The sequence below is a fragment of the Austrofundulus limnaeus genome, unplaced genomic scaffold, assembly GCF_001266775.1.
Source record: "Austrofundulus limnaeus strain Quisiro unplaced genomic scaffold, Austrofundulus_limnaeus-1.0 Scaffold176, whole genome shotgun sequence".
Classification (NCBI taxonomy): Eukaryota; Metazoa; Chordata; class Actinopteri; order Cyprinodontiformes; family Rivulidae; genus Austrofundulus; species Austrofundulus limnaeus.
Genome location: NW_013952578.1, coordinates 1,071,413 through 1,096,164, shown reverse-complemented (window position 1 = coordinate 1,096,164; position 24,752 = coordinate 1,071,413). Strand labels below are relative to the sequence as shown.

Below are 24,752 nucleotides of genomic sequence, written 5' to 3'. Positions count from 1 at the left end.
AGGTCAACCAAGGACTCAGCCCAACTAGACCTGGTAGGTCAGGTCAACCAAGGACACAGCCCACCTAGACCTGATAGGTCAGGTCAACCAAGGACTCAGCCCAACTAGACCTGGTAGGTCAGGTCAACCAAGAATGCAGCCCAACTAGACCTGGTAGGTCAGGTCAACCAAGGACCCAGCCCAACTAGACCTGGTAGGTCAGGTCAAACAAGAACCCAGCCCACCTAGACATGGTAGGTCGGGTCAACCAAGAACGCAGCCCACCTAGACCTGGTAGTTCAGGTCAACCAAGAACCTAGTCCACCTAGACCTGGTAGGTCAGGTCAGCCAAGGACCCAGCCCATCTAGACTTGGTAGGTCGGGCACACCAAGAACCCAACCCGCCTAGACCTGGTAGGCCGGGTCCTTTGAAGGACCAAGCCTCTGAATTTTTGTACACAGCCATAGTCCAAAAAATACACTATTAAAAAACTGCTCCCACAGGCTTGATTAGACTCATCTTGATTAGCGGAGCATGCGGACACAAATCTTAATTGGAACAATAAATGGTTAGCTACACTAAATAATCCCAGTAGACGGCAGAGTTTTTCTAAAAGCCCTTTCTGAAAAAGTTTAGCACACAGTACAAATTGAGTTAGTGAGAGGTAAGAGGAAAAAAAACAGACATGCAAACAAACAAAACCCTTCAAAACGCAGCTGCTGAAATCATTAAAATTCCAAAGAAGCTTCTTTGTCTTCTTTCGTATTTTCGTCCTTCTCTCATCCTTGTTGTGGGAGTGTGAAAATGGCGCACGGCAGACAGGAATGATAATTAATAAATTGAATGCATTAATGTGCGTCCTTCACACAAATCGCTTCTCCCAAAGAGACGCCACTGGGCCAGCTAGCAGGCAAAAAGAAAGGTCATGCTAAACTTGTTCAAATGACAACAACAGCTCACCGCGTGCACTTGTGTCTCGTGTGAACAGATCTGGATTCTCTCAGTTTACCAAACAGAAAGTTTATCTTCAATTCATGTTTTGACCTGTTTAATTACAATCGTTCCAGCTGTAAGATGTTCCGTCTCCAACAACGCAGAACTTTTCCTTTCCCTTTGTGTGTTTAGGTCTGCGCTAAATCAAACAGGAATATTCACGTACGATTAGATGCTCTTACAAGACCAGTTACACTGAGTTAATGAGCCCTAGAAAGCTCATACATAAATGATTAAATGGAGCGTGTGTGGAGAGCGTTTGTGTTTGTGGCAACACAAACACACACCACATGTACGCCGTGTGATTGCTGACTTGGCATTTTACTCGTGTAAATGCACTATGATTAATGGACCTACCACCAATATTAAAGAGAACAGAAAGAACTTCAATTGAAAAAAAATGAAAACCCTGGAGCTGAAGTCAGTATTGCTATGGCACTGGACAAAAAAAAACATCTGGCTCAGATTTGAATTTTTTTCAGCATAAAAATTCCAAATCACACTTAAAAATGTTAAAACCAGTATTTTTCATAGTATGAGTTGTAAAATCAATTCTAAGATCCACAGTCTTCTTAGCTCTGAAGATGGTTCTGTTTGGTTTTGGGGTCACTCCCTGAGGGTACTGCATTATGGATGAGTATCTGCTGGCACAATTTAGCAACGAGGACACCATTAATCCTCCCCAGATTGCCAACTCGAGGAGAAATTTTGCCCCAAATCTGCAAGGAGCCTTGACCCTGCATTACTGCTGCTTGTAGATACAGTCCTTAATGTGTCTTTCTTTGGCCATTTGGTGAATAAACTGCATCCATTTCACAAAAAAATGTATTTCAATTTTGACTCATTAACTCAGAGCACCACTTAACTGCAGCATTTGAGTTTGTTGTGTACTTAAAAAATAAATAATGATATACATATAAATTCAATCATTAAAATTTTAACACTGTGGGAAGTTGAAGATGTTTTCTTGTTTTTTGGCTGGTGATAAAATTCTTAAAGGAGGGGGTTCTATATATACAGTGGAGTTGCTTTGGTCTGAATTCCACCTTACTGTAACTCCACAAGCCCCTCTTTTGAGGTGTGTCTCAAGATCAACTCGTTTTGAGGCTGTCTCTTTAAATTCAAACAAGGCTCTTCACAGCCCAACTCCCTCCAGCTTCAAGAACGGTCCATTCTAATTTCATAGAGGGGTTTACGACTATACATACGACAGATCAGATATTGGAAGCAGCTGACTGGGGAGTGATAACTAGAGATGTGACGTTCGCGAACGATACGAATCTTTTGAACAGCTCTTTACAACGAACGATAGGAGCCGAATCACGGGCAATAACGAGCTATTTGTAGTTTTATTTATTTTATTCCTCATATAATCTTTATTTTTCATACTTAAATCACTCCCGCTTTGCTTTTTCACGGAAAACAGACGGCGTTGTGGAGTACAGAAGCTCACGGTGAAAGGGGAACGGGGGTTTCCGCTTGATAAACACATGGTTCCACCCACATGATGGGATGATTGTCATTACGTACGGCTACGTGACGACATATTTTCCTACGTGATGACGTATTTTCCTACGTGATGACGCAATACGTTCAAAATCGAACGGCTCTATTGAACGGCTCTATGAAACAAACGGCTCCCCAAGATCCGGATCCCTTCAAGGAGCCATTTACCCCATCTTCACTGGTAACAGACTGGAGGAAAACACTGAAGAGAAATAAGAAATGGCAAAAATAAGAATAAACTCAAGAAAAAAAAACAGCCTAGCATCAAAACCAAAAACACAACGTGACACATCCTACCATCAGTTCTTTATCTGTAATCAGTCTCTCTATATATTTTATCATTTTTTATATAGTCTGAAACATTTTTCATTTACAAATGAGTTTAAAGATGTCAACAAGGAAGACTTGTCCATCCAGCCTTAGGCTACATGTTGGAGCCAGAGTCTGACCTAGAGCCAAAGGAGAATGAACACCACCAAATTGTTGGTAAGTCCAGACCTTATTTACAAGTTCTGTTTTGTAATTTGACATAATAGTTCAAAAAAAGGTCACAGAAAATAGAGAAAACCGAACGGGTTGAAAAAAATGACCCAAACAATACATAAAGATATCTGCGCAGCACCGCGAGAAATAAAATTCAATATTTCCGCACTCTTAGAGACTCCAAGTCCACAACAAAATGTATTTAACTGCTAAAAATTTGGATTTTGGCGTGACATGTCCTCTTTAATAGTTTTTTCTCTCTCTCTCTCTCTTTCTAAAGATCTTGACCATTTACATCAAAGTTCAACATTTTAGCTTTAATGATTATTACAGCAAACTCCTTTTTTAATTCTGGAAGGAAAACTCCATTTAAATGTACAAACGTAAAGTTTTATGGAGGGGGGATCATGAATATTCAGCGCTGTGACAGCTTTGACAGGAACTAAGATGTTTTATTGAGGGCAAAGTTTTAACATCTGTGTGGGGAAAAGAAGGTTTAGTTGTGCAAACACCAGAGTTTAAAATAAATGTTTCATTCAGGAGAGGAACTTTAGAACAATGTGTTGGAACGATTGTTATGAGAATGTGGTTTTATTGTTACCTGCGTTTGCTGCTCCAGCCTCTGTTTCGCCTCCTTGAGGACAGGATCTGTGTTGCGTACGCTCATCTCTGGGTTCTCCTTCTGGGCTTTTAAAGTGCTGCCAACAACCCGACCTGCATAACTGCACACAGGCAGAACATGAGATAAACATGAAGCACTTCCTGGTACAGTCGAACTGCGTGCACGACGCTCTTCTCCCTCAGATCTCACAGTCACGGCACTCGTAATTTCACTAAATGTGCTGACTTCATGCTCACAAGCAGAACTGAGTTTCCATCACTTCAGAGGGCTTCACGTCATACAGTTTTTTTTTTTTTGGAAACTTACCCTAACCATTACTGTAACCGCCGCTTTTCTCATCCTGATCTTTGATCTGAAACCTAGCTTCAACTCAGAGCATCATTTATTTAAAGAAAAAAAAAAAGATTTGTATCACAAGGACTGGCTTTCAGTTCTCAGAAGAGAAGCAGGAACCTGCAAATGAGCTCTGATTAAAAAAATAAAATCTGGCCATCCGAACAAAAAAAATGCAAATGTAAACATTACAAAAATTGTTTTATTCTAGAAGAAAATGCAAATAAAGACGTAACTAATCTACTGAGTCGTCTGCATAAATGAATACTTAACAGTGCTGGGTGGTATACTAGTTTCCCTTCTCTGCTCCGTCTGGGACTTCTCCCATAGACAAGGATTTCATCGGGAGAATTTTCATCCGGGCCAATCAAGGAACAGAAGGCGGTGTTTTGAACGACGTTGATTTTCTGCGCAGTGTCTGCTTGTTATTTTAGCATACGGCAGTGGAGGAAGTGAATGAAGACTGTCCGCGTTGATAAGGCTTCCAAATTAAAATAAATTTGTCTGACAAAGCAGCAGCTCTCATTTACAGTCATCTCGTTCAGCTCGGTACTTCTCTCCTCTCAGTAGGGTTGTTTACAGCGCATGCAATTTTCGGTTAGCTTCTTAGCTTAGCTTCCTTCACAGCGACAAATGTCACGGCCAACCGATACAATCGTTTTAAACTGCAGCAGAGGCCACGCCTCCTGCAAGAATCACTTCTCTATAGCCGAGAGTCTGAATACCGACTCAGGTGTTTGAATAACTGGAACATTACATACATTACCCTTTTCCTCGCAGCACCGCTATGAGCATTAGCAAGCTAATGTTGTTGAAGCAACCGGTATAATTGTTGAAAAAACCATGAAAAAATCTGCACTAATATCTAACTTCTGATACATACTCATACTTAGTCCATCCTAAAAATTTTCACGTTTTCATTTCATTAAAAGTTAATATTAATGAAAAAGCTGTTGATGGGTGCAACTGTCATCAACTCTAAACTCAGCCTGCAAAATGATTCCTGCACACACATTTCTTATCCAACAGGCATTTACAAAACTCCATTTATGAATATTTTCTGAAACTTCACTGTACTATCAGTTTTTTTTCCAAGGTTGCCTAAGTTTATGCAAATACAAAATGCAAAATCCTTTTGAAATTCATCATGCTGCTGTAATTTAAACCATCTAAGAAAGTATCCATTTGACCTCACTTTCATTTATCAAAATAAAAACATCCACATCACAATATGGGGTGCATTTTAATAGGTTTTCTGTGATTATTTGTGCCTGAGGAATGTTTCTATTTTAATTATGATATGGGTGGAGTGGTTTGAAAATGTAAATCCTGTCACTTTAGAGTAAACTTTGATCATTCTGCACGTCGACGCTTCGCTCTCTGCAGCCTGCTGTAAATACGAGTCACATTATTTTACCGGTGTAGGGAGGCGGGTGGGTGGATCAAAAGAAAAGATGGAGTGAGAGGAAAAGCAAGAGAGAAGAAGAAGTTTATATGAGTCACATATTTTTAGGCTCCTAACCAGCTTTGCTAGCTAATACAATCAGCCACCAACTCACCACAGTCCACACCCTCGAACACACAAACACGATCTGGCTGTGGCAACAAGGGGAAAAGGATTGTGGGAACTGAGGAGCAGAAACTGCATGGATAAATCTAAAACGATGCCAAGAAGATGCTGCAGTGGAAAAAAAAAAAAAAGACCCCATCCTGCTGGGATCAGACAGAAAACTTCATACGGCGCATGAAGCCTTTAATTATCTCCCTCCCTTTTTATTCATACACAGATCATAATTCAGTGCACATATTCTTCCTGATAAAAAAGGTCACGATATGCTAAAGGTCCTTTTCCAGACAACGTGTTAACGTCCCGAGGTGAGTTCTGCCTGGTCTGGATCTGTGTTCGGCTTCATTACGCCTGACAGCTAACTATCTGGGCTCCCGAGAAATGCCTATAAACTATCCGTGTGTGATACGTTTCTCCAAAAACAGCTCTGAGCAAAGTTCACAGACAGACAGCCAATTTCACATCAGCGCATCGAGAGTTGCATATTTAATTTGAAGAAACAACAGGACTACACGCACTCATGGGAAAATTACAGAGGCGAAAAGAAAATAACAATGCAGAGGGAGAAAAACAAAACAAGTGCACGAGCAGCAAAAGTCATCAATAGAAACAGAATCGAACCGAATAAATTAGACCAAATAATGCTGACACTTTTAACATACTAAATAGACTGAAGTTAGTGTAGAAAAGAAAGTTGTTTCTCATGAGCAAAAGGTGTGAATCAGGACCCCAATGATGCGCAACACAAAGAGGGAAAGACAGACAAAAACAAGGGGATGTCGAGCCCCGCTTGCATTCACTACATACACATAACATGACACTGGTCAGGTGATGGGCCACATGACCCTCTATGAACAATAGAACTAATCAAGCCTATTGTTAGGCAATGGCCCTCTTTTGCATGTGACTAACCTGTTTGTCCATCATGTGGAGGCAGGGCTTATAAGGCTGAGTTCACCTGAAACTCATCAGACTGAAGAAGTCTCTTGGAGGAGAGACAAAACTTTTCACTAAAGAAGAACCCATCCAGAGGACCTACTTATTTTTTCTTTTTTGATTTTTTTCCACCTGGATTACTGAGATGCATCAGGACATTATTTCTCGCAGTTTTGCACCTGTTTTCTAAAATAATATTTAATCTTTTTATGTTTTTTTGCTCCCATTGTGAGGAAGAGCTAACAACTCAAACAATGCGAGATGTCATCCTAATGACAACAACAGGAACATTATTGGTGATGGGTGGTGATATTTGTAGGGTGAGCTTCCAGATGTATAATATACTGTATACAGTAGATATATAATAAAACTGTGCAGATTGGATTCAAACAACAAAAGCATCCAATCGGAAATAAGAAAAAGCTGTAAATTGTCATTATGTCTTTTTTGAGCACAACAAACCAAGGTTTCACAGAGTCTCTGTAAGTTATCTAATTCACCTGCATTTAGGGTTTCAATTATAATTGCAAGGAGAAAACAGATTTGTTAGCTACACTTGCCATTGGCCAGTCTTTTTGCGGAAACCAGGTCACAGTTAAAGTGCCTGTGAAGAAAGTCAAATAAAACAACTTTATATTTAAGAAGCTTTGCATAAAACACATGATTTTACTCATTTTGTCACATAAATCGCATATTTTCTTTTTGAACTTGGCTCAGCTAAAGTGAAACAGGAAGTGACATCAAAGGGGAACTCTTTAAGAAAATGAACTCTGGTCTTTATTGAAACAATATTTAAAACTTTAACTGTTCTTCATCTCTCTGATGGTGACTCAATATAATCTAAAGAAACATCAGATTCTTCTCTACAGTCTGTGCTAGCTCTTGTAGCAACTCTCTGTTTACATGCAGACGTTCCTCTTTGACATCACTTCCTGTTTCTTCACATGCAAACATCTCAACAACTGTTCATCTCAGCGGTGTGAAATTAGTTTTGCAATATGTTATCAATGTTATCTTTCCAAAAATGAGTTCATATTTATTACAAAAATTTGATGTCACGGGCACTTTAAGCTTTAGTTTTGCAGCTTTTCCCTTTGCCCCAACCTCTTCACTTCCAGGTTTTTCCTCCAAAGACAGTAAAGTAAACAAGTGAATAATCCCCCTCGTTTACATTAATCTCACTCTCCATCGTATCACTCTACGCCAAACCACACCCATGTACGCTCACGCTGGAGGCACGTTATTGTACCCCCGTTGGCTAAAGCCTGTGTGCTTGGGCTGACCCTGGGCAGAACAAAATTAGCCCCAACCAGCAGCAAAACGAGGGGGCGGGGACAAGACCTCTGTCAATCATAAAGCACCACGGAAGACATTAAATGAACGAGGCTGTGTAAAGTTAGCCTGTGATTTTTCTCCAGACTGTTTGGCACCAGTTTTGTTGTAAATATCAGAAAATGTGATGCAACAGTTTTAATTTGTGTTTATTTAAAAGTTTTTATTGCAAACACCAGGGAGAGCTTAGCCCTTCAACCCCTCCCAGCCAACCGAGGAACAATATTTATCTCTGCAAATTATCATTGAATATAAATCAGTGGGTTAGCACCTGCTAATAATGATTTGGTCCACGTGTGGCTGAAAAGTCATAGGTTCAACGTTTTAATTTTTCTAGCTCTATTCAATAAAAACTGCAAATGAACAAATCAATGGGTTCAACCTTTATACAGTGCAACAGCTCTGCAGCCACATTAACATTGTGCTTTTTCTTTATTTTAAAATGAACAGTTTCCAGTAATTTCACCATGATAACCGATAATATCGATTATCAATTTGCACTAATGTCAATAAAATATGAAAAGGTGCATTCTTTATCGTTTTTGTTTATGCTGTGATTTAAATTCTGCGTGTCATTGTCCTACTGGGTATACGTAAGGGAAACAGGAAACAATGTGCCAACATGTCTTAAAAAAAGGATGATTTCAATAATAACAGGATGCTGGGCCACATGAAAACACATTAACACACGTCATAAAAGCCCCCTCCGAAAGCTCTTGTAAAAAGGAAATGAGGAGGAAAGTATGGGAACAAAAACAAACAGAGAGCAGGAGAGGGGGAGGGTGACGAATGAGCATAAATAAAAAAGAGGAATAAATAAAAGAGCGATTAAAAACCACAGACTTTTGCTGGAGGGGGAAAATCCCAAGATTCCTCCGACTCCAGCAAAGATTTCAGGGATCAGTTTCAACACCACACATCCACGGCATCTGTTATTGTCAACATCTCATAAATACTGTGGCATACGTCATGTTTCCTTTTATCTTCATTAAAGCCAGGAATGTGCCCGTCATCATTATTAGAAGACTGACAGGAGTGGCAAGCAGCTGAGAGCGGCTAGCAGGCAGATCCTATGGAAGACTTTAAAACCACAGATTGGCGCCATTTTTTAAAAACTTTTGTAGCTACTTCGCACATGATTTTATAAGTGCTAAAGAAACAAAACTAATTTATTCCAAGGCCCAAGACGGCAATTTTTCAACAAGACATTTGTTAGTAGATAAACATCAAGGGTTATTGTGTTTAGTAAAGGACAATCAACAGACCTAATCATGAAAAATGCTGCGGTAAGTATTACAATTTTCTCCTCCAATGAATCTCAAAGCTCAGTAGGAAATGGAATCTAAGAGCCTGAAGGTGGAGGCAGCAGAACGTCTGTAAATTAGATCTGTGTAATCAGCTGCTGAGAGGAAAACAACTTCAACAACACTTTTCCAACGAGTCCAGAGGAAAAGATTTTTACACTTTATAATAAGAATCCGGTTGTAAATTTCACTGATAATGTAATAAACAGAAAGAGAAAGGTTCAATGTTGATGACCTTTTGGATATAATTGGAAATACACAAGGTGAAATTATGCAAATTACAGTAACATATATTTTAAATGATCTTGAGAGCACTGAGGAGCTTGGTTTATGATATATATTCTCGTGTTACAGACAGGAAACCAAAAAAAAAAATTCTAACGAAACTAAAGAAATTAAATATTTAGTGAAAATGTAATGTGAATGCTGAGCAATATATGACTGCTGAAATGTGCTGAAAAAGCTGAAACTCATGTTAAAGCTAAAATAAATAGATCACTAAAAGGAGCAAAACATTAGCAAAAAGATAAAAGTAACAGATACGTAAAAGCGACATGCAGCCGAATACTAGCTAAAATCTAAAAGTATCAAAACTCTAGTTAAAAGCTATAATTAGCAAAAGTTACTAACCATCAACAAAATTAAAATGCTAGCTAAAAGCACTATCATATAGCTAAAATAGCCAAAAGCTACATGCAGCCAAATGCTAGCTAAAAATTAAACGTTTTAAAGCTCTAAATAAAGCTCTAATTAGCAAAAAAGCTACCAACCATCAACAAAATTAAAATGCTAGCTAAAAGCACTATCATAAAGCTAAAATAGCCAAAAGCTACATGCAGCCAAATGCTAGCTAAAAATTAAAAGTTTTAAAGCTCTAAATAAAGCTCTAATTAGCAAAAAAGCTACCAACCATCAACAAAATTAAAATGCTAGCTAAAAGCACTATCATAAAGCTAAAATAGCCAAAAGGTAACTAAAAGCTAAAAGAAGCAAATGTCAAGCTAATTACTATAAGTAGCAAAAAATAAAGATAAATAAAACAAAAACAAAAAATAGAGCATGTTGAAGCAGATTTCAAAGAGAACATTTTTTTACCTAATTAAAAAGATGCTAAAATTTTTGTTTGAAGAAAATATTTGTTACAAATGTGAAATATTTTGAAAAGTAGAAATAGTTATAAAAACAAAGTCATAGTTGAATGTTTTGACATATGAATGGCTACAAAAGCAATATATGAAGAAGTAGTTAAATTGAAAAAAATGTGAAAGAATAAAAACTTGGAAACGCAATAAAACATGAACCAATTGTCATGCACCGATACGAACATGTGGATTGCTCAGCACACTCCAACACTGAAATACTTAACTTCAGAAACATCTGTGTGAAATACCTTTTTTTAAAAAGTAAAATTTTACTCTTTATTGGTCTGAAGCTTCTTGGCCAGGATGACGGAACATTTCACGCTCCAGGTGATATTGATAATCAATTCCAAGATATGTCAGGTAGGGTAACTTAGAAATTGGACCAGAGCAGCCAATTTATATTGCTATGACTGTGCAATATGTTGTTGACAGATCAATTATTAATGTGCTGGAAGGCCTTGAGCACAACATTATCAGTGAAAAGCAGAGGACAAGGCTGCGAGTGAGTCATATGCAACTATCCACAATTTGTAACTTTTAGCAGATATGTATCAGCAGCAATAACATCTACCTAAAACACCTGATTTTCCATTAGAAACTAGAAAATATTGCAGCGGAAATACTTAGTGCTGATCTAAAGGATCGCAAATCAGCTACAATCACAATAAACAAAGAATAGCAAAGTAAACCAACAAAACTGTAGATAAAAGCTAAAATCAACCAAACAAATGCCACAAGCTAAGATTCACAAAACTAAACATAAAAGCTAAAACTGGCAAAACAATAGCTCAAAGCTAGCCTGGTAAAAGCCATCTCCTTGTTCATGGCTTTGTTTCGTACAGAGGGTCTGGACTCTCAGCTACTGAAAAGCAATTTCCCGCTGAAGGCGTGGACTGTTGGATCTGGTTTACCTAGTCGCTAACGCTTGGTTGTGAAGTATGTAATGCACCAGCTCGTATGTGAAGGAAGCTAAGCTAAGAAGCTAACCGGAAATTGTGTGTGCCGTAAACAACCATCCCCTTCTGGGAAGAGAGAATTATCGCACCATACAAGATGGCTGTAAATGATGCTGCAGGTTTTACGAAACAAATTTAATTTAATTTGGAAGACTTGTCAACACGGACTGGCTTCATTCACTTCCTCTGCTGCCATTGCGAAACAGGCAGATGGAAACAGCACAGAAAATCAACATCGTTCACAACTCCTCCTTTTGTTCACTGATTGGCCCGGTTGAAATTCTACCGGAGCAATCCTCATCTACGGCGTAAGGGCTCTCTGCAGTAGGTTTTGTCCTGTGGGCGGAGACGTCCCTGCTCGTGATTGGCGGAGGTTTCAATGTGGGCGGAGATAGCCCAAGAGATGTGATTGGTCGGATTGACGGTCGCAAAAAAAAAATCACTATTTTTTTTACAGGCTATTTAGGGATGTTTTGACCGAGCCACACTGTCACACACCCTTTCACATGTAAAGCGTTCAACTTTCGTGCAACTAGCACTTTTCTTTCTCAAGTTATGACTAAAACTAATCTAAAAAATAAACGTTACTTCCTGCCTGACTCGACCAAACCCCTGCTGCCTCCATACCCCACCGTCCGAGATCTCTTGGGCCATCTCTGCCCACATCAACACCTCCGTCAATCACGAGCAGGGACGTCTCCGCCCACACTGAGACCTCAGCCAATGACGATTTGGGCAGTCTCCGCCCACAGGACGACACGTTCTGCAGAGACCCCTACTTGCATCTATGGGAGAAATCAAAGACGGAGCGCAGAAGGGAAACTAGAATCGAGCAAGACTAGCTCAAAGCTAAGATCATAGCAAAAAGCTAAAAGCAGCAGAACAACAACTGAAGGTGGTGACAATGCTGATTTAATTTTCATTATTCAACACGTCTTCATTACAAAATAAAAGTGTAGTTTAGCAGAAAAATTTGAATATTTGGTTTAGCCTTAAACACATTATAACTCCCATCTGGCAGGTGCAGAAATATTTTATTATCAGCCGCAGTGGAAAGTGTGACGGTGTGGTTTTTTTTTTCCCTTTTGTCCGGTATCTGCTGCCACGGTGAACGTATAAGAAGCTGTCAGAGCTCTGAATGAGCCACTGGGCAGATTACAGACTGTGAAGCTGCTGTGTGTTTGACACCAAATGATAATACCGCAGAGACGGTGCCACAAACGCCACGGCGAGGTGCGACTCTGAGTGACATTTAATAAGATCCGGAGAGCGACGGACATAAATCACCAGCACCATCCTGACAATACCGCTCCGCTGCTGCCATTGGTTACTCCAAGGCTGCCAATAGAAACACAAACACACACTTTTCATTCATTCTGGTGTCTCCTCTATGCAGCAAATGTTTAAAGCCTCTGTGGTGTGAGACACTAACACATTTCACTTTAAAGCAGTGAAGATAAAATTATACGTGGTGGTTATTTCTGATAGAGGCTTGTAATTAAAACCTTAGCTGCATTCCTGCGAAGACGAGCTCTAGATCATGCACTTAATCACACAAAACACACTCACACATAGAGTACGCACACACAAAATGACATATACTCACACCTGAGGCATGTACCTGTTCTTATTGTACTGGGTGAAGGTGATATATGCTGTGGTCTGGTTAGGTCTGGAAAAAAACTGCTTCGCCTCCACCTTCACGCCCACACCACCCCCCCAAGACTTATACTTTCTGACATTTAATAACATCCTCCTGACTCTGTGATAAAAGGGTGTGAGGTTTATTGCAGTGTTAAGTTTGATATTTTAAAAGATTCATGGAAAACTTTGGGTGTGGCAGTTCTTCAGAGGTAGGCAGGGAGCAGACGGGATGACGGATCTCTTGACATGTTGATGGGATGCTCCCCTCTTCTGGAGGCAATAAGCTATTGCAGTCCAACAACACAAAGGAACATTATCAGGCTGCATTTCTGTTTATGATTGAATATCAGCTATTTTCCTTATGGAGGTGCCATAAAACAAAATGCTAAAAAAAAGTCACTAACACATTTTCATTATTTAGCTCACTTTGAGTGTAAAAGTTTTACTAAATGTTAAATGTCTTGTAGATATTACATCCTAAATCTAAATGTGTAAATCTATAAACGTTGTGGCTAAATGTTATAGTGATATGCTTTTTTAATCTTACTTTTTCACATCAAAATCATTCAGTTTTGGGTCTGAACTCCTCCTTATTGTAACTTTAAAGGCTCCCCTTTCCCCCTTTTCTGAGGTGTGTCTCAAAGTTTCTGGTTTTGATTCTTTAAACAGTGTTAAGCCCCGCCCCCCCTGCATCTTTCAGACCGATCCACTCCAGTTTGAGAGAGGTGGTTACCATTTTCTAGCAGTGCAGAAACGTTTTATTTACAAGTTAATGAAAATGTATCATCTGAACACTGAATATGAAGATGATTTTGCAGCACAAAGAAATACTAAATTAAACTATTCTGCCTTCCTACAGACTCCAAGTACACAATAAAAACGTATTTAACAGCTAAAAAAAGTGGATTTTGCACAATATGTTCCCTTTAAAGTTGACATTTAAGTATTTCAGAATGGAACACAGCCTTTGCCGTTGGTGCGTGCTTTTGTTGTGATGTCATCATCCTGTGACAAAAGCAATAGCTAATACTGCTAATGCTACTAAAGCTGCTAAGGCTTACCCTACAATACATTAAACTTGCAGTTGTGGCTGGTGTCTGAACGGACCACAGGTACCATCCATATTGGTTTCAATAAACAAATTTTAAATGACATCTTCAGCAGCGTTAGCAACGTTAGCAGCATTAGCAGCATTAGCAACGTTAGTAGCATTAGCAGCATTAGCAACGTTAGTAGCATTAGCAGCATTAGCAACGTTAGTAGCATTGGCACAACAAAGCTGTGCACCAATAGCAAAGGCTGCTTTCAATTCTAAAATTTTGAAATGAAAGCTTTATCATTTAGCTGGAACATTTTATATTTATTTTTACATTTAGATTTACACATTTAGATTAAGGATTTAAAAAATATACCTAACATTTAAATTTAGCATTTTAGTAACAATGTGCAAAATGTACAAAATAAAATGTTAGCAATTTCGTTTAAACTAGGATTTTAGTCACAAGTGAGCTAAAAATAAAAATGAGTTAGTGACTTTTTTAATATTCTATTTTTACACGTGGTGCCCTGCATTTTCCTTAACATTGACGGGAAAAGTTTAAGTTAGCAGCATAACTAATCCAAAATTACAATAAACTGATGGTTGAAGCACTGAAATTCCAATATATAATGCATTCTTTTTTTACACTGTATAACAAAAAAAAAACCATGTAAATTATATTAAAGATAAAAAAAATAAATAATTTAAATATCAAAGCTGTCTCAAAAGTGCATATATGATGCTTAATTTCCCCCCCTTGTCCAAATATTTATTCAATTTATTTACGTTTTTTTAAGCTAGCATTTAGCTTTATTTTAGCTAGTGTTCTGCTTGAGTTTCAGCTTTGTCTGGAGCAAATTTCAGTTATTCAACGCTCAGCATTCACATTACAGTTTCACTGTGATTTCCTGTGGCAGTGTTGATATATGTTCAGTTTGTGTGTTTGGTAAAGTGTCTCGGGGATAATGGTTGAACGGTCAGGAGTGATTAGACACTATTCACCAGCGAAAAGAAAAACAACAACATTTTAGTAGCTTCAGGCTTGTTTGGGTTCTTTCTTATTTCCCACACAGACGCCTCACCATCTGCAGGGTCGGGCCAGCTCCCATCATCCAGCCTCAGTCGTCCTCATCCGTTACTGCTTTTTAAGTGTTTCTCTCACATGCCGACACTCTCACTAACACAGACATTTTGTAAGTGAAGTGGGTCAGAGGGTGGAGGAGATGAACGAAAGTCTGAATAGAAGGGCGGAGGGATGAATGGATGGATGAATTAATGGGTGGATGGACGGGTAAAAGAGAAGATGTAAAGAGGTCAGAGAGGCTCAGGCTGGCTGCAGTCCATCACAGATATCCTCTAGTCCTTCAAGTAGAACTTCACCAAGAACATGAGGACAGATGGTTTATGAAAAACTGATTTGGGGATTTCTCATTTATAGCGATAAATAGAAGGAATTTAATTATTATTATTTATACGTTATTATATAATTATAATTTGTCATTTTTTCTTTAGTTCTTTATATTGTTTAAACGTAGAAACACGATCAGTTACTGATTGAAATTCTAGTCCAAAATGTCTTGAAAAAGTATGTCTTATTGGAAGCAAATGTAAAAAATGATAAATGGCTCAAGACTTGGAAAACTCCCCACATCATAGTGTTTATATAAACTGAACTGCATCAATGATCAAAAGGCTAATTCAAATTTCTTAAACATTAATAGGACATAGTAATTTTTTTCTAGTCCGTTACTGAGCTTTCCAAATTCATTAAAATGTTTACACACTGCTCCTTTATGTCCTGATGCATCTCAGTAATCCAGGTAGAAAAATCAAAAAGAAAAAAATACTCTTTCAGGGATGAAGATGTTCTCATCTTTGATAGAGAGAAACGTTGGTTTGAGAGGTGAGTAAAAGAAGCCATTTTGGTGAAGAAAAACCATCCACCATTAAACAGAGGTGGAGGCCTTCGTGTCCATTTGTCCTCCTCCTACAACGCTGTTATTGCAAGTATGACTCCGCCCCCCTGTGAGCAAAAGGTGTGAATCAGGGCCCCAACGATAGTCAGGTGACAGGCCACATGATCCTCCATGAACAATAGTTAATCAAGGCACTAAAGAGCTGTTGTTAGGCGATGGCCCTCTTTTGCATGTGACTAACCTGTTTGTCCACCATGTGGAGGCAGTGCTTATAAGGCTGAGTTCATCTGAAACTCCTCAGACTGAAGAAGTCTCTTAGAGGAGAGACGAAACATTTAATTAAAGAAAACCCCGTCCAGAGGACCTACTTATTTTTTTCTTTTTGACTGCTGCTTTAGTTTTCATAAAATATCAAAACAATATAAAGAAAAGTCTAGACCATTAAACACAAAGTTTACTGGCCCACTGCAGCTCTAATGACAAAACAGAAAATATGTGCAGGATGTTTTCACTGGCACCATTCCATAAGACTGATTTGTGAACAATGTCCCATCACAGCCATAAATTACCTTTTGAGATCATTTACTTAATTAAATACCCAAGTGTGCGGGTTTGTTTAAGGATAAACATGTGCAATTACCTTGTAATCTCTGTGTGTAGCTCAGGGGGCCGTGTTGGTATATGGTTAGGAAAGGATGTTCTGAAGAGCATTTGCATGTGTATGGTTTTGCTACTTAGAGAGAACGACTGACCATTTTCCCAGTACACACAGCCTTGTGAGGACCCACTGTACCTTACGGGGACAAAGGCCCGTCCCCCTTTTGGTAAATACCATCGTTGAGTCAGGGGTTATGGTTAGGACTAAGGTTTGATTTGAGTTTATGTTAGGTTTGGGGTAAGCGGTCAGGGCTAGGCTGTAGAAAGTCCCCATGAGGATAGAAGAACAAACGTGTTTGTGTGTGTGTTCCTATTTGTCTCGTTACCAGTTTGAGCTGCCAATGTAATCACCATAAGAAAGACTCTGGAAACAAACTCTCTAACCTTACCAGCCTCGTTACCCTCCACTCCACCCCCACCCCCAAACTGGCAGCTTCTGGTAACAGTAATACACACACATACTGCCTTTTCATCTCGTTCTTTGTACTTTTGAATCTGGTAAGATTCATAAAATTTGGGATGGTTTCTGTTTAGTCAGTTGGACAAGTAGCAAGACTCGTTTAAGCTTAAATCCAATACATAAACAAAGAAAAGCACATAATGCAACACGCTTACCTTTCCACAACATCCTGACCGCTCCAGCAGGTGTGCTGCTCGACCTCCATTTCACTTTCGCAGAGTATTTCAGGCAGCTCAGAGAAAAACCACCGATACCGCTGGATGGAGCCCTCAAACTCTCTACGGAACAGAAAGTTGCACACGATTAAAACACAGCTGAAATAAAACATTTGCACCAGCGCAGGGGCAGTTCTAGGGGCGGGGCCACAGGGGCATCAGCCCCAGCTGAAATTTGACTGGCCCCCTGAAGTGCCCCCCCCCCCCCCTGTCCTGTCACTCATCTGTCCTTTGCAGAGAGCTATGATGCTGAGTGCAGTTCCTTGTCGATACACTAATGGCACTATTGAGTCAAAAAAAAAAAAAGTCCAGCATGAACCTTAACAAAAGTCTTCTTTTCTTTTTGAACAATCCTGCAAAAGTCTTTCAACTGAAAAAAAAATGGCTGAATTTCCTCACATGTCTCTAATTTCCCAAACACATTATTTTTGTGTACAATAGAAGTGCATGTAAAATTAGTTAGGAGAATTTACTTAATTTAGCTTTTTTAATTACCTTACAAGTGTTTAAACGTGTGATTGGTTAAATGTATACGCTGTGCCAAAACTGGGTATTTGTGTGCAAGGATGTTGAGCAAATACTTGGACCCTCTATAAATATTATGGTAAATGGACTGTACTTGTATAGCGCCTTTCTACCCAACCAGGATACTCAAAGCACTTCCCACTACAGTCTGTGACCTCATCTACCCGTTCACACAGCACTCTACTAGATCTCTACAAAGCTAACATGCAATCAACTATGGAGACTAATCAGTGCCAATCACATTCATACACTGATGGGACACACATCGAGGCATTAGGGGTGAACTGTCTTGCCCAAGGACACAAAAACTGAGACAGATGGAATTGGGGATCGAACTGGTGACCTTCCAGTTCCAGGACAACTCCCCTAGCGACTCTACCCCTTGGTGGCACCCTACTCAGAAAAATCCTACATCCACCACTGCACCAGTGTTTCCTACCCTGAATCTAAAGAAAGTGTAAAGTTTTAACGACACTAAGATTGTTATTGTACTTTTTCTGGTCAAAATTAAGTATAAGTGACTGGTAATTTTAAATGGAAATCATAGATATAAGTACAAAGGGCCTCAGAGAAAAAAGGTTGAAAACCACTAAATCACTGCTTGTTTGGAACATTTTCGTCATGACTTTTTAATAGTCGAACCATCTAAAGCTACTTGAAACAATACTTTTCAATGTTAAAGATTTTCAATGTTAAAGATTTAACAACCATAAAATAATCACATTAAACAGATAACTGGGCATCAACTCATTTATTTGACCTCTCCTTTATATGAAAAACAACACTTTTGTTCTGAAACAGAACAACTCACCTTGAGAGTTTTTTCAGGCTTCGACTCTTGTCTCCTTTAGAGCCTTTAAGAGGGAATGACCTGCAGACAACGTGTAAAAAAACAGATTAAATGTAAAATTCTATTTTGTACAGTTTGAAGTAGGGATGCATGATATATCGGCATTAACGTCGGTATTGGCCGGTATTGATTATTTTTTCGCATATCGGTCTGATAAGTAAAACTGGGCCGATATTAACATCCAGTATTGATTTCCCCCTTTTTATCTTTGTGTTTCTGTTCTGGGAGGGGAAATGGTTGGTCGAGTGGTACCTGTTTGATCATTATAGTGATAGTGACACTACTCAGCCAGGAATAACTGAAGCAGAGAGCCATGTCAGTGCTCTGGTCATTTATTTAGGTCACATTTACTCCTGATAGTCCGGTAGACTCCATTCGATTATGGACAAATTTGCAGCGTGTTTACATTTTAATTTGGTGCGATTCACATTCACACTGCACTTTGTCAAACAAAAAAGTGTAAAAAATCTGTCCCCCTTCTCACCTGTGGGGGCGCTGCACCAAGAACCACTGAAGGAATCAACATGAAAACCTCAGAAAAAAGACACGGAGCACAACTTCCTTCTTCGCAAAATGTAAACAAACATGGAGTAACGTCAGATTTCAGTGGTTGTAGGATTAATTTTTTGGTTTTGGCAAATGTGCCACAAATAGTTTTCAACAATGAGCTCAATATGAGAGGAAGATGGAGTGGAACTGCGGAGAATATTGTTTTTCCACACGAGGTGGCTGAGACGGCTCCGTGTGAGGCAGCGTTCACCGAGTAGGAGCGCATCCAACTTCACAGCAGTGATGTCCACCTTATACAGACATCCAGCGGGGTATTCATCAAGATATGAGTAACTTTATTACTGTTATTACTCAGAATGACCTGCGTTATAAACCACTTCCTGTTTTTGAAGTGGTCTTTGAAGTGGTCTCTGGTCTGCTTGGCGTTCACACAGGCAATCAAACCACACCAGAGTTTGTCTACTTTTACAGGCAGACCAGAGTTCACTTTTTTTGGGTCCAAATCAGAGCTCAATTATTCAAACCCCACAAATGAACCGGACTTTCCAGGCAAACAAACTTGAGTTCAATTAAAGTGGACTAAACAGGGCTGGTGTGAATGCACCCTTACATTATCAAAGTGTGTTTGTGCGTATATGTATATAAATAATTTCTGTAATTGTGTAATATCGGTAAAAATCGGTTATCGGCCATAACACCAAGAATAATATCGGATATCAATAGCGGCTGAAATTTTCATATCGGTGCATCCCTATGAAGAAATTTATAATTATTACAGATCAGTAGGGTGTCTAATTATAACATTGTTATTGTTATATATTATGTGTTAATTGAAATAGAGTAGATACATGTCCAAATCATTAAACAACACATATATTTATAAAGCTGTAATAAGAGTGAAGTTTGTTTGTCTGAATGCCTGGGGTTCAGCCGTAGACCACCAGAGGGCGAACTCAGGCATTGAAGATACTGGAATGTACTGTATTTAACAGGTGACTTCCTGTTTCTGGGTCAGTGTGGTTTCGCTCTTACAGATCATATTATTTAACATTTGTGGTTTAATCTGATCGTCAGTCGATATTAGAACACGTATTTCTAACAGTTTGGTGACCCCGACGTGATTTGAACACGCAACCTTCCTTTGTAGTTACCTGCCTAAGATATTCTAATATAGTTAAAGACGTATGTCAGATGTGGAAAAACTCACTTCCGTGGCTGTGACGGTTGTTGAATCAAAGGAGGCGAAGTCACAGACGACCTTTTCGAGGTTTGTAAAGTTTCTGGAGTTGTGGTGTGTACTTGGGTTGATCTTGTACTGCTGATCATGGAACCAGGTGCGTGGGGCCCACAAACTTTCTCTACCTGCGCAGGAGACAGGTTTTTTTTTTTATTATTATTATAAGACCGGAGCAGTTTTCAGAAAGTTAAACATGGAGTTCACACATTGTGACATTTGCTTGCAGAACCAGCTTCTGTTTAATTGAATCCATTGATCCGGTGTCACTGCTTTTGTGCCACAAGCTCTGTCAAAAGACGAATCCACTCCTAGAAAACCTATTTAAGATTTTGCACTGTTTTCCCTCTATTATTATATATTTTTGCCAATTGTAGTTAAGTAGAAAACCAAAACTAGTTTTGCTAATTTGTCAGCTATAATTTGTATTTATTCTAATAACATTTGACTGGACAATTCCACAGTAATCAATCTTCCAAAAGTTCAATAAAACTGTCTGCAGGAAAAAGAGAAATATCCTTCATTAAAAGATCTTATAAGCGGGGCTTCTAGACTTCAGCTTGACCTTTACTGCTCCTTTTGTTGGCCATTTTGTTATTTATATTGTGTGCCGAGACAAGAGAAGAAGAGTAGACTTTTCAAACATCACACATAGCTCACATACTTTGCTGAAAGAATCAGCCTTTTTAAGTGTATTAAATAAATAAAATAATCAAATTTTCACTAAAAATGTTTTTTTAGCCACAATTAATGGCTTAATTCTGCCTGTGGGTGTTTGTTTATCTCTCAGGAATCTACTCTAGGTCCATAGTGTTCTTTTAGAGTTAGATGGTGACTATCTTTTCCTCCAGCAGTGTGTGTGTGTGTGTGTGTGTGTGTGTGTGTGTGTGTGTGTGTGTGTTGTTTGACCACAGATTAGCCACAGAAACTTTCTCATCACTCAGACTCAAGCAGCATTCTGGGTTTGGGTTGTCCCGCCAACCGCAGTCTTTGTCTGGCACTGGATCTGTATTCCCACTCACACACTGCTGAGGAGGACACACACAGACCGAGGGGAGCCCCGGACCCTCTGAAGAATGAGCCTGTTTTTAGCCCATCTAGGTACAAGAAGATCCAACTGCCGGGCAGAAAGAAACCCACGGCCTTTCTCTCTCTGAGCCCGGCGCTTAAATGACTTTATTATTGGTGAGGATGTTTACAAAGCCAATTTAGATTTCCACGGAAGCCGAGAGCGTCCGTTTTCCGCACACAATTACTTTCCATGGTTTTCTCGTGTTACGTCGACATTACGTCGTTATCGCAAAATAACGAGGACCGTTTTCTCGAGATAACGAGTTAATTTCCAGATGGTTTTCCTATCTTGCATCATTCAGTAACCATGGCCTGGTCCCCTCAGCTGGTCACTGAAGAAGTTTGCTATTTATTTACCATTCTTCAGAGTTGTAAAGTAACTAAGTACAAATACTTTGTTACTGTACTTAAGTATAATTTTTGTGTATCTGTACTTTGAGTAATTATTTTTCAGCCTACATTTTACTTCTACTTCTTACATTTTCACACAGTTATCTGTACTTTCTACTCCTTACATTTTTTTTAAAAAAGGCACAAAGTAGAAAGTCGTTACTTTTATTTCATTTTTGCTTGTTTTTATTCCAGCTTGTTATTGTGAAAAACAAATACTATCCATATAAACTGTGCCTCTCAAACAGAGTGGATTTAATTGTGGTTTAATGAGAAGTATAAATACATAAAACTCTGATACTGTATTAGTTTGTACACAAACAAATCATGTCACACAGGACATAATCGTGACATAATCATTAAAATAAAAGAAAAATTAAAATAAAAGGACTGTAGAGTATATTTCATGAATTATATTATTACATTTGGCCGCAGCCCTCAGATAGATTTTTATTATGGGGAAAAGGTTTGTGCAGCCTTGATTTATGTATTTAAACTGAAACAACTAGACAACTGCATCCTTAATTTAACATCAATTGTTTTAATATGATATTTCTGCACTGTTTTGGGGAGGTCACCTCCTAATAAATGTCATTACAGAAAATCTAACTGCTCATTTTAAATCAATACTTTCGCTTTTAATACTTAAGTACAGAAAATATCAGATACTTTAAGACTTTTACTCAAGTAATATTCCTAAAGGAGACTTTAACTTTTACCAAAGTAATTTTTTGGTAAGATACTTGTACTTTTACTCAAGTATCACTTTGTGGTACTTTATACAATACTGCCGTTCTTTAACCAGGCAAATCCCATTGAGATGGTAGATGTCGGCTTGAAGGCAACCTAGTGTTCATAATTTTGTGTCATTTTTGTATCATTCCGCAGTATGAAACTGCGATTTGTCTTGTACAGATAACTTTCATATCAGCCTTTGTCATTTAAGGAGACAGCTGGCCTGACTGCAGTTCAGCAGGCATTTACACAGTGATCTTGATGATATAATAAACTTTATCGGTCACCAGCTGAGGGGATCGGGTCGTCTCCATGGTTGCTGTACGATGCACAAAAAAAACATAACCCATTATCTTGAGAAAACCATCCAAAATTAACCGTTATCTAAAAAAAATCTTCTCCACAAGAAAATCATGGGAAAAAATTATGTGTGGAAAACGGCTGCTCTCGGTTTTTCTAAAAAATTTTTTTTAATCAAACACAATTACATGTTCAAATGTCTCCCAAGCGTCTGCGTCTTACTGTAGCTGTGATTCGCGGGCCATGCAGTTGTGCGTGCAGAATGGCATCGTTCACGTGGTTTCGAACTGCCATAAGAGCCAACTCCATGCTGTTGTGGTTGCTGCTGGTTGCTAAAGTAGCAGCTAATCGTTGGAGCAATACCACCAAGCTTCCCCAGGGGGCGCCCAGTTCAGAAACACCCACCTAGAGTTGGAGAGGCAAGAAAAATGAAAAGTACCGAATAATGGATACAGAAAAAAAAGTCCATGAAAATTACAAACCAAAAAAAAAACAGAATAAAATAAGATCTGGTTTTCATTTGAAACACAGGAGCCACATAACCACTAAGAGGTGTATTAATTAAGCAAATTATTCTGTTGTAAGAGGGACATCAAGATTTAATTTTTTTTAAAAGTTTGCTCCTTCTTTCTTTTTCTTGCCGTTTGAGCATTCTGTCCTTCGTTCTTGTTGAGAATAATCACGCTGAGGTTTTATTTCTTCTACAACACATTCTCCGCTTTCTAAGAAACGCTTGAGCAGCATAAACAGTGTTATCATTCAGGTTCGGGCTTTTTTTTGTGGGTGTTCTTTAAGCTGTCTGGTGAATTTCAAAGCAAACCAGTGAGATGCTCGGAGACGCTGCCAGTTCCACCCCTCCCAGCTGATAAGGTTAACTGGCGACAGGTTAGAAACGTGACTCGGTTTCTAAAGAGCGTCACAGACTCTCTGAGAATGAATTAAACAAACCAACTCCTTAAAGGAGACATGTCATGATTTAAAATCCTTCTTTTTCATGTTTTAAATCATTCAGCTGGGGTCTATGTAAGGTGGAACTGCAATGCTTTGGTCTGAATTCCTCCCTATTTTAAATTTACTGGCGCCTCTTTCTGGTGTGCCTCAAAGCAGCTGGTTTTGTGACTGTTCCTTTAAGACACTTCAAGCCCCGCCCCCCTCCTACGGTTAATATACATCTTTGCAGCACCAGCAGAAACTAAACTTTTCTGCACTCCAGAGATTCCAAGTACACAACAAAACATATTTAAGAGCTAAAAAAGTGGATTTTGCATGATGTCCCCATTAAAATCCTTTTTTTTAATGTTTAAATCCTTCATTTTGGGTCTAAATAAAGTGGAAATGCAATGCTTTGGTCTGAATTCCTCCTTACTGTAACTCCACAAGCCCCTCTTTCACCCCTTTTCTGAGGTGTGTATCAGATTAACTCATTTTAAGGCTGTCTCTTTAAATCCAAATGAGGCGTGTCATGTCATACCCCGCCCCCCTCCAGCTTCCAGAGCCGCCCATTCTAGTTTGATAGAGAGGTTTTTGACAACATGGCAGCATAGAAACTTTTTATTTACAAACTGATTAAAATTAATGAAGGAAGACTTGTCCAGAGTCTGATCTAGAGCTGCAGGAGAATGAAGACCACCAAATTTTCAGTTGGCAAGTCCCGACATTACTTGGCAGTTTCGTTGCAAAAACTTTGATGTTATTGCTCCGAAAACGTCATAGAAAATGGAAAAAACTAAATGAGTTGAAAAATATGACCCAAACAGAATTTAAAGATATCTTTGCAACACCAGGAGAGACCAAATTAAACTTTTCTGAACTCATAGAGACTTCAAGTACATAACAAAATGTTTTTAATGGCTAAAAAGTTGATTTGCATATGTTCCCTTTAAGTTAATTATTGTGGTATCAGTGGGTTTCTTAATAACCACTCCACACCATCCCTTATAACAGAGATTCTTAGCCTATGGGCCGCGAGCGCCACCTTGAGGGCCTCAAAAGAACAACAGTTTTTAACTTTGGGCCACAGAGGGCCGTGGGACCGCATTGATTTTGAATAAG

General features: G+C 38.9%; 1 protein-coding gene across 1 annotated transcript in view; it reads right to left on the bottom strand.

Annotated features, from left to right (window-relative positions):
• The window catches only part of LOC106524108 (glypican-5), an 81,086-nt gene that overhangs the window by 38,318 nt on the left and 18,016 nt on the right, over positions 1 to 24,752 (bottom strand). Inside the window, exons 4-8 of the mRNA XM_014017771.1 lie at positions 22,923 to 23,105; positions 20,178 to 20,332; positions 18,422 to 18,481; positions 17,026 to 17,148; positions 3,564 to 3,684 (exon numbers count right to left, since the gene is read on the bottom strand). Coding sequence (XP_013873225.1) covers positions 3,564 to 3,684; positions 17,026 to 17,148; positions 18,422 to 18,481; positions 20,178 to 20,332; positions 22,923 to 23,105 — 642 coding nt within the window. The remainder of the gene's footprint in view (positions 1 to 3,563; positions 3,685 to 17,025; positions 17,149 to 18,421; positions 18,482 to 20,177; positions 20,333 to 22,922; positions 23,106 to 24,752) is intronic.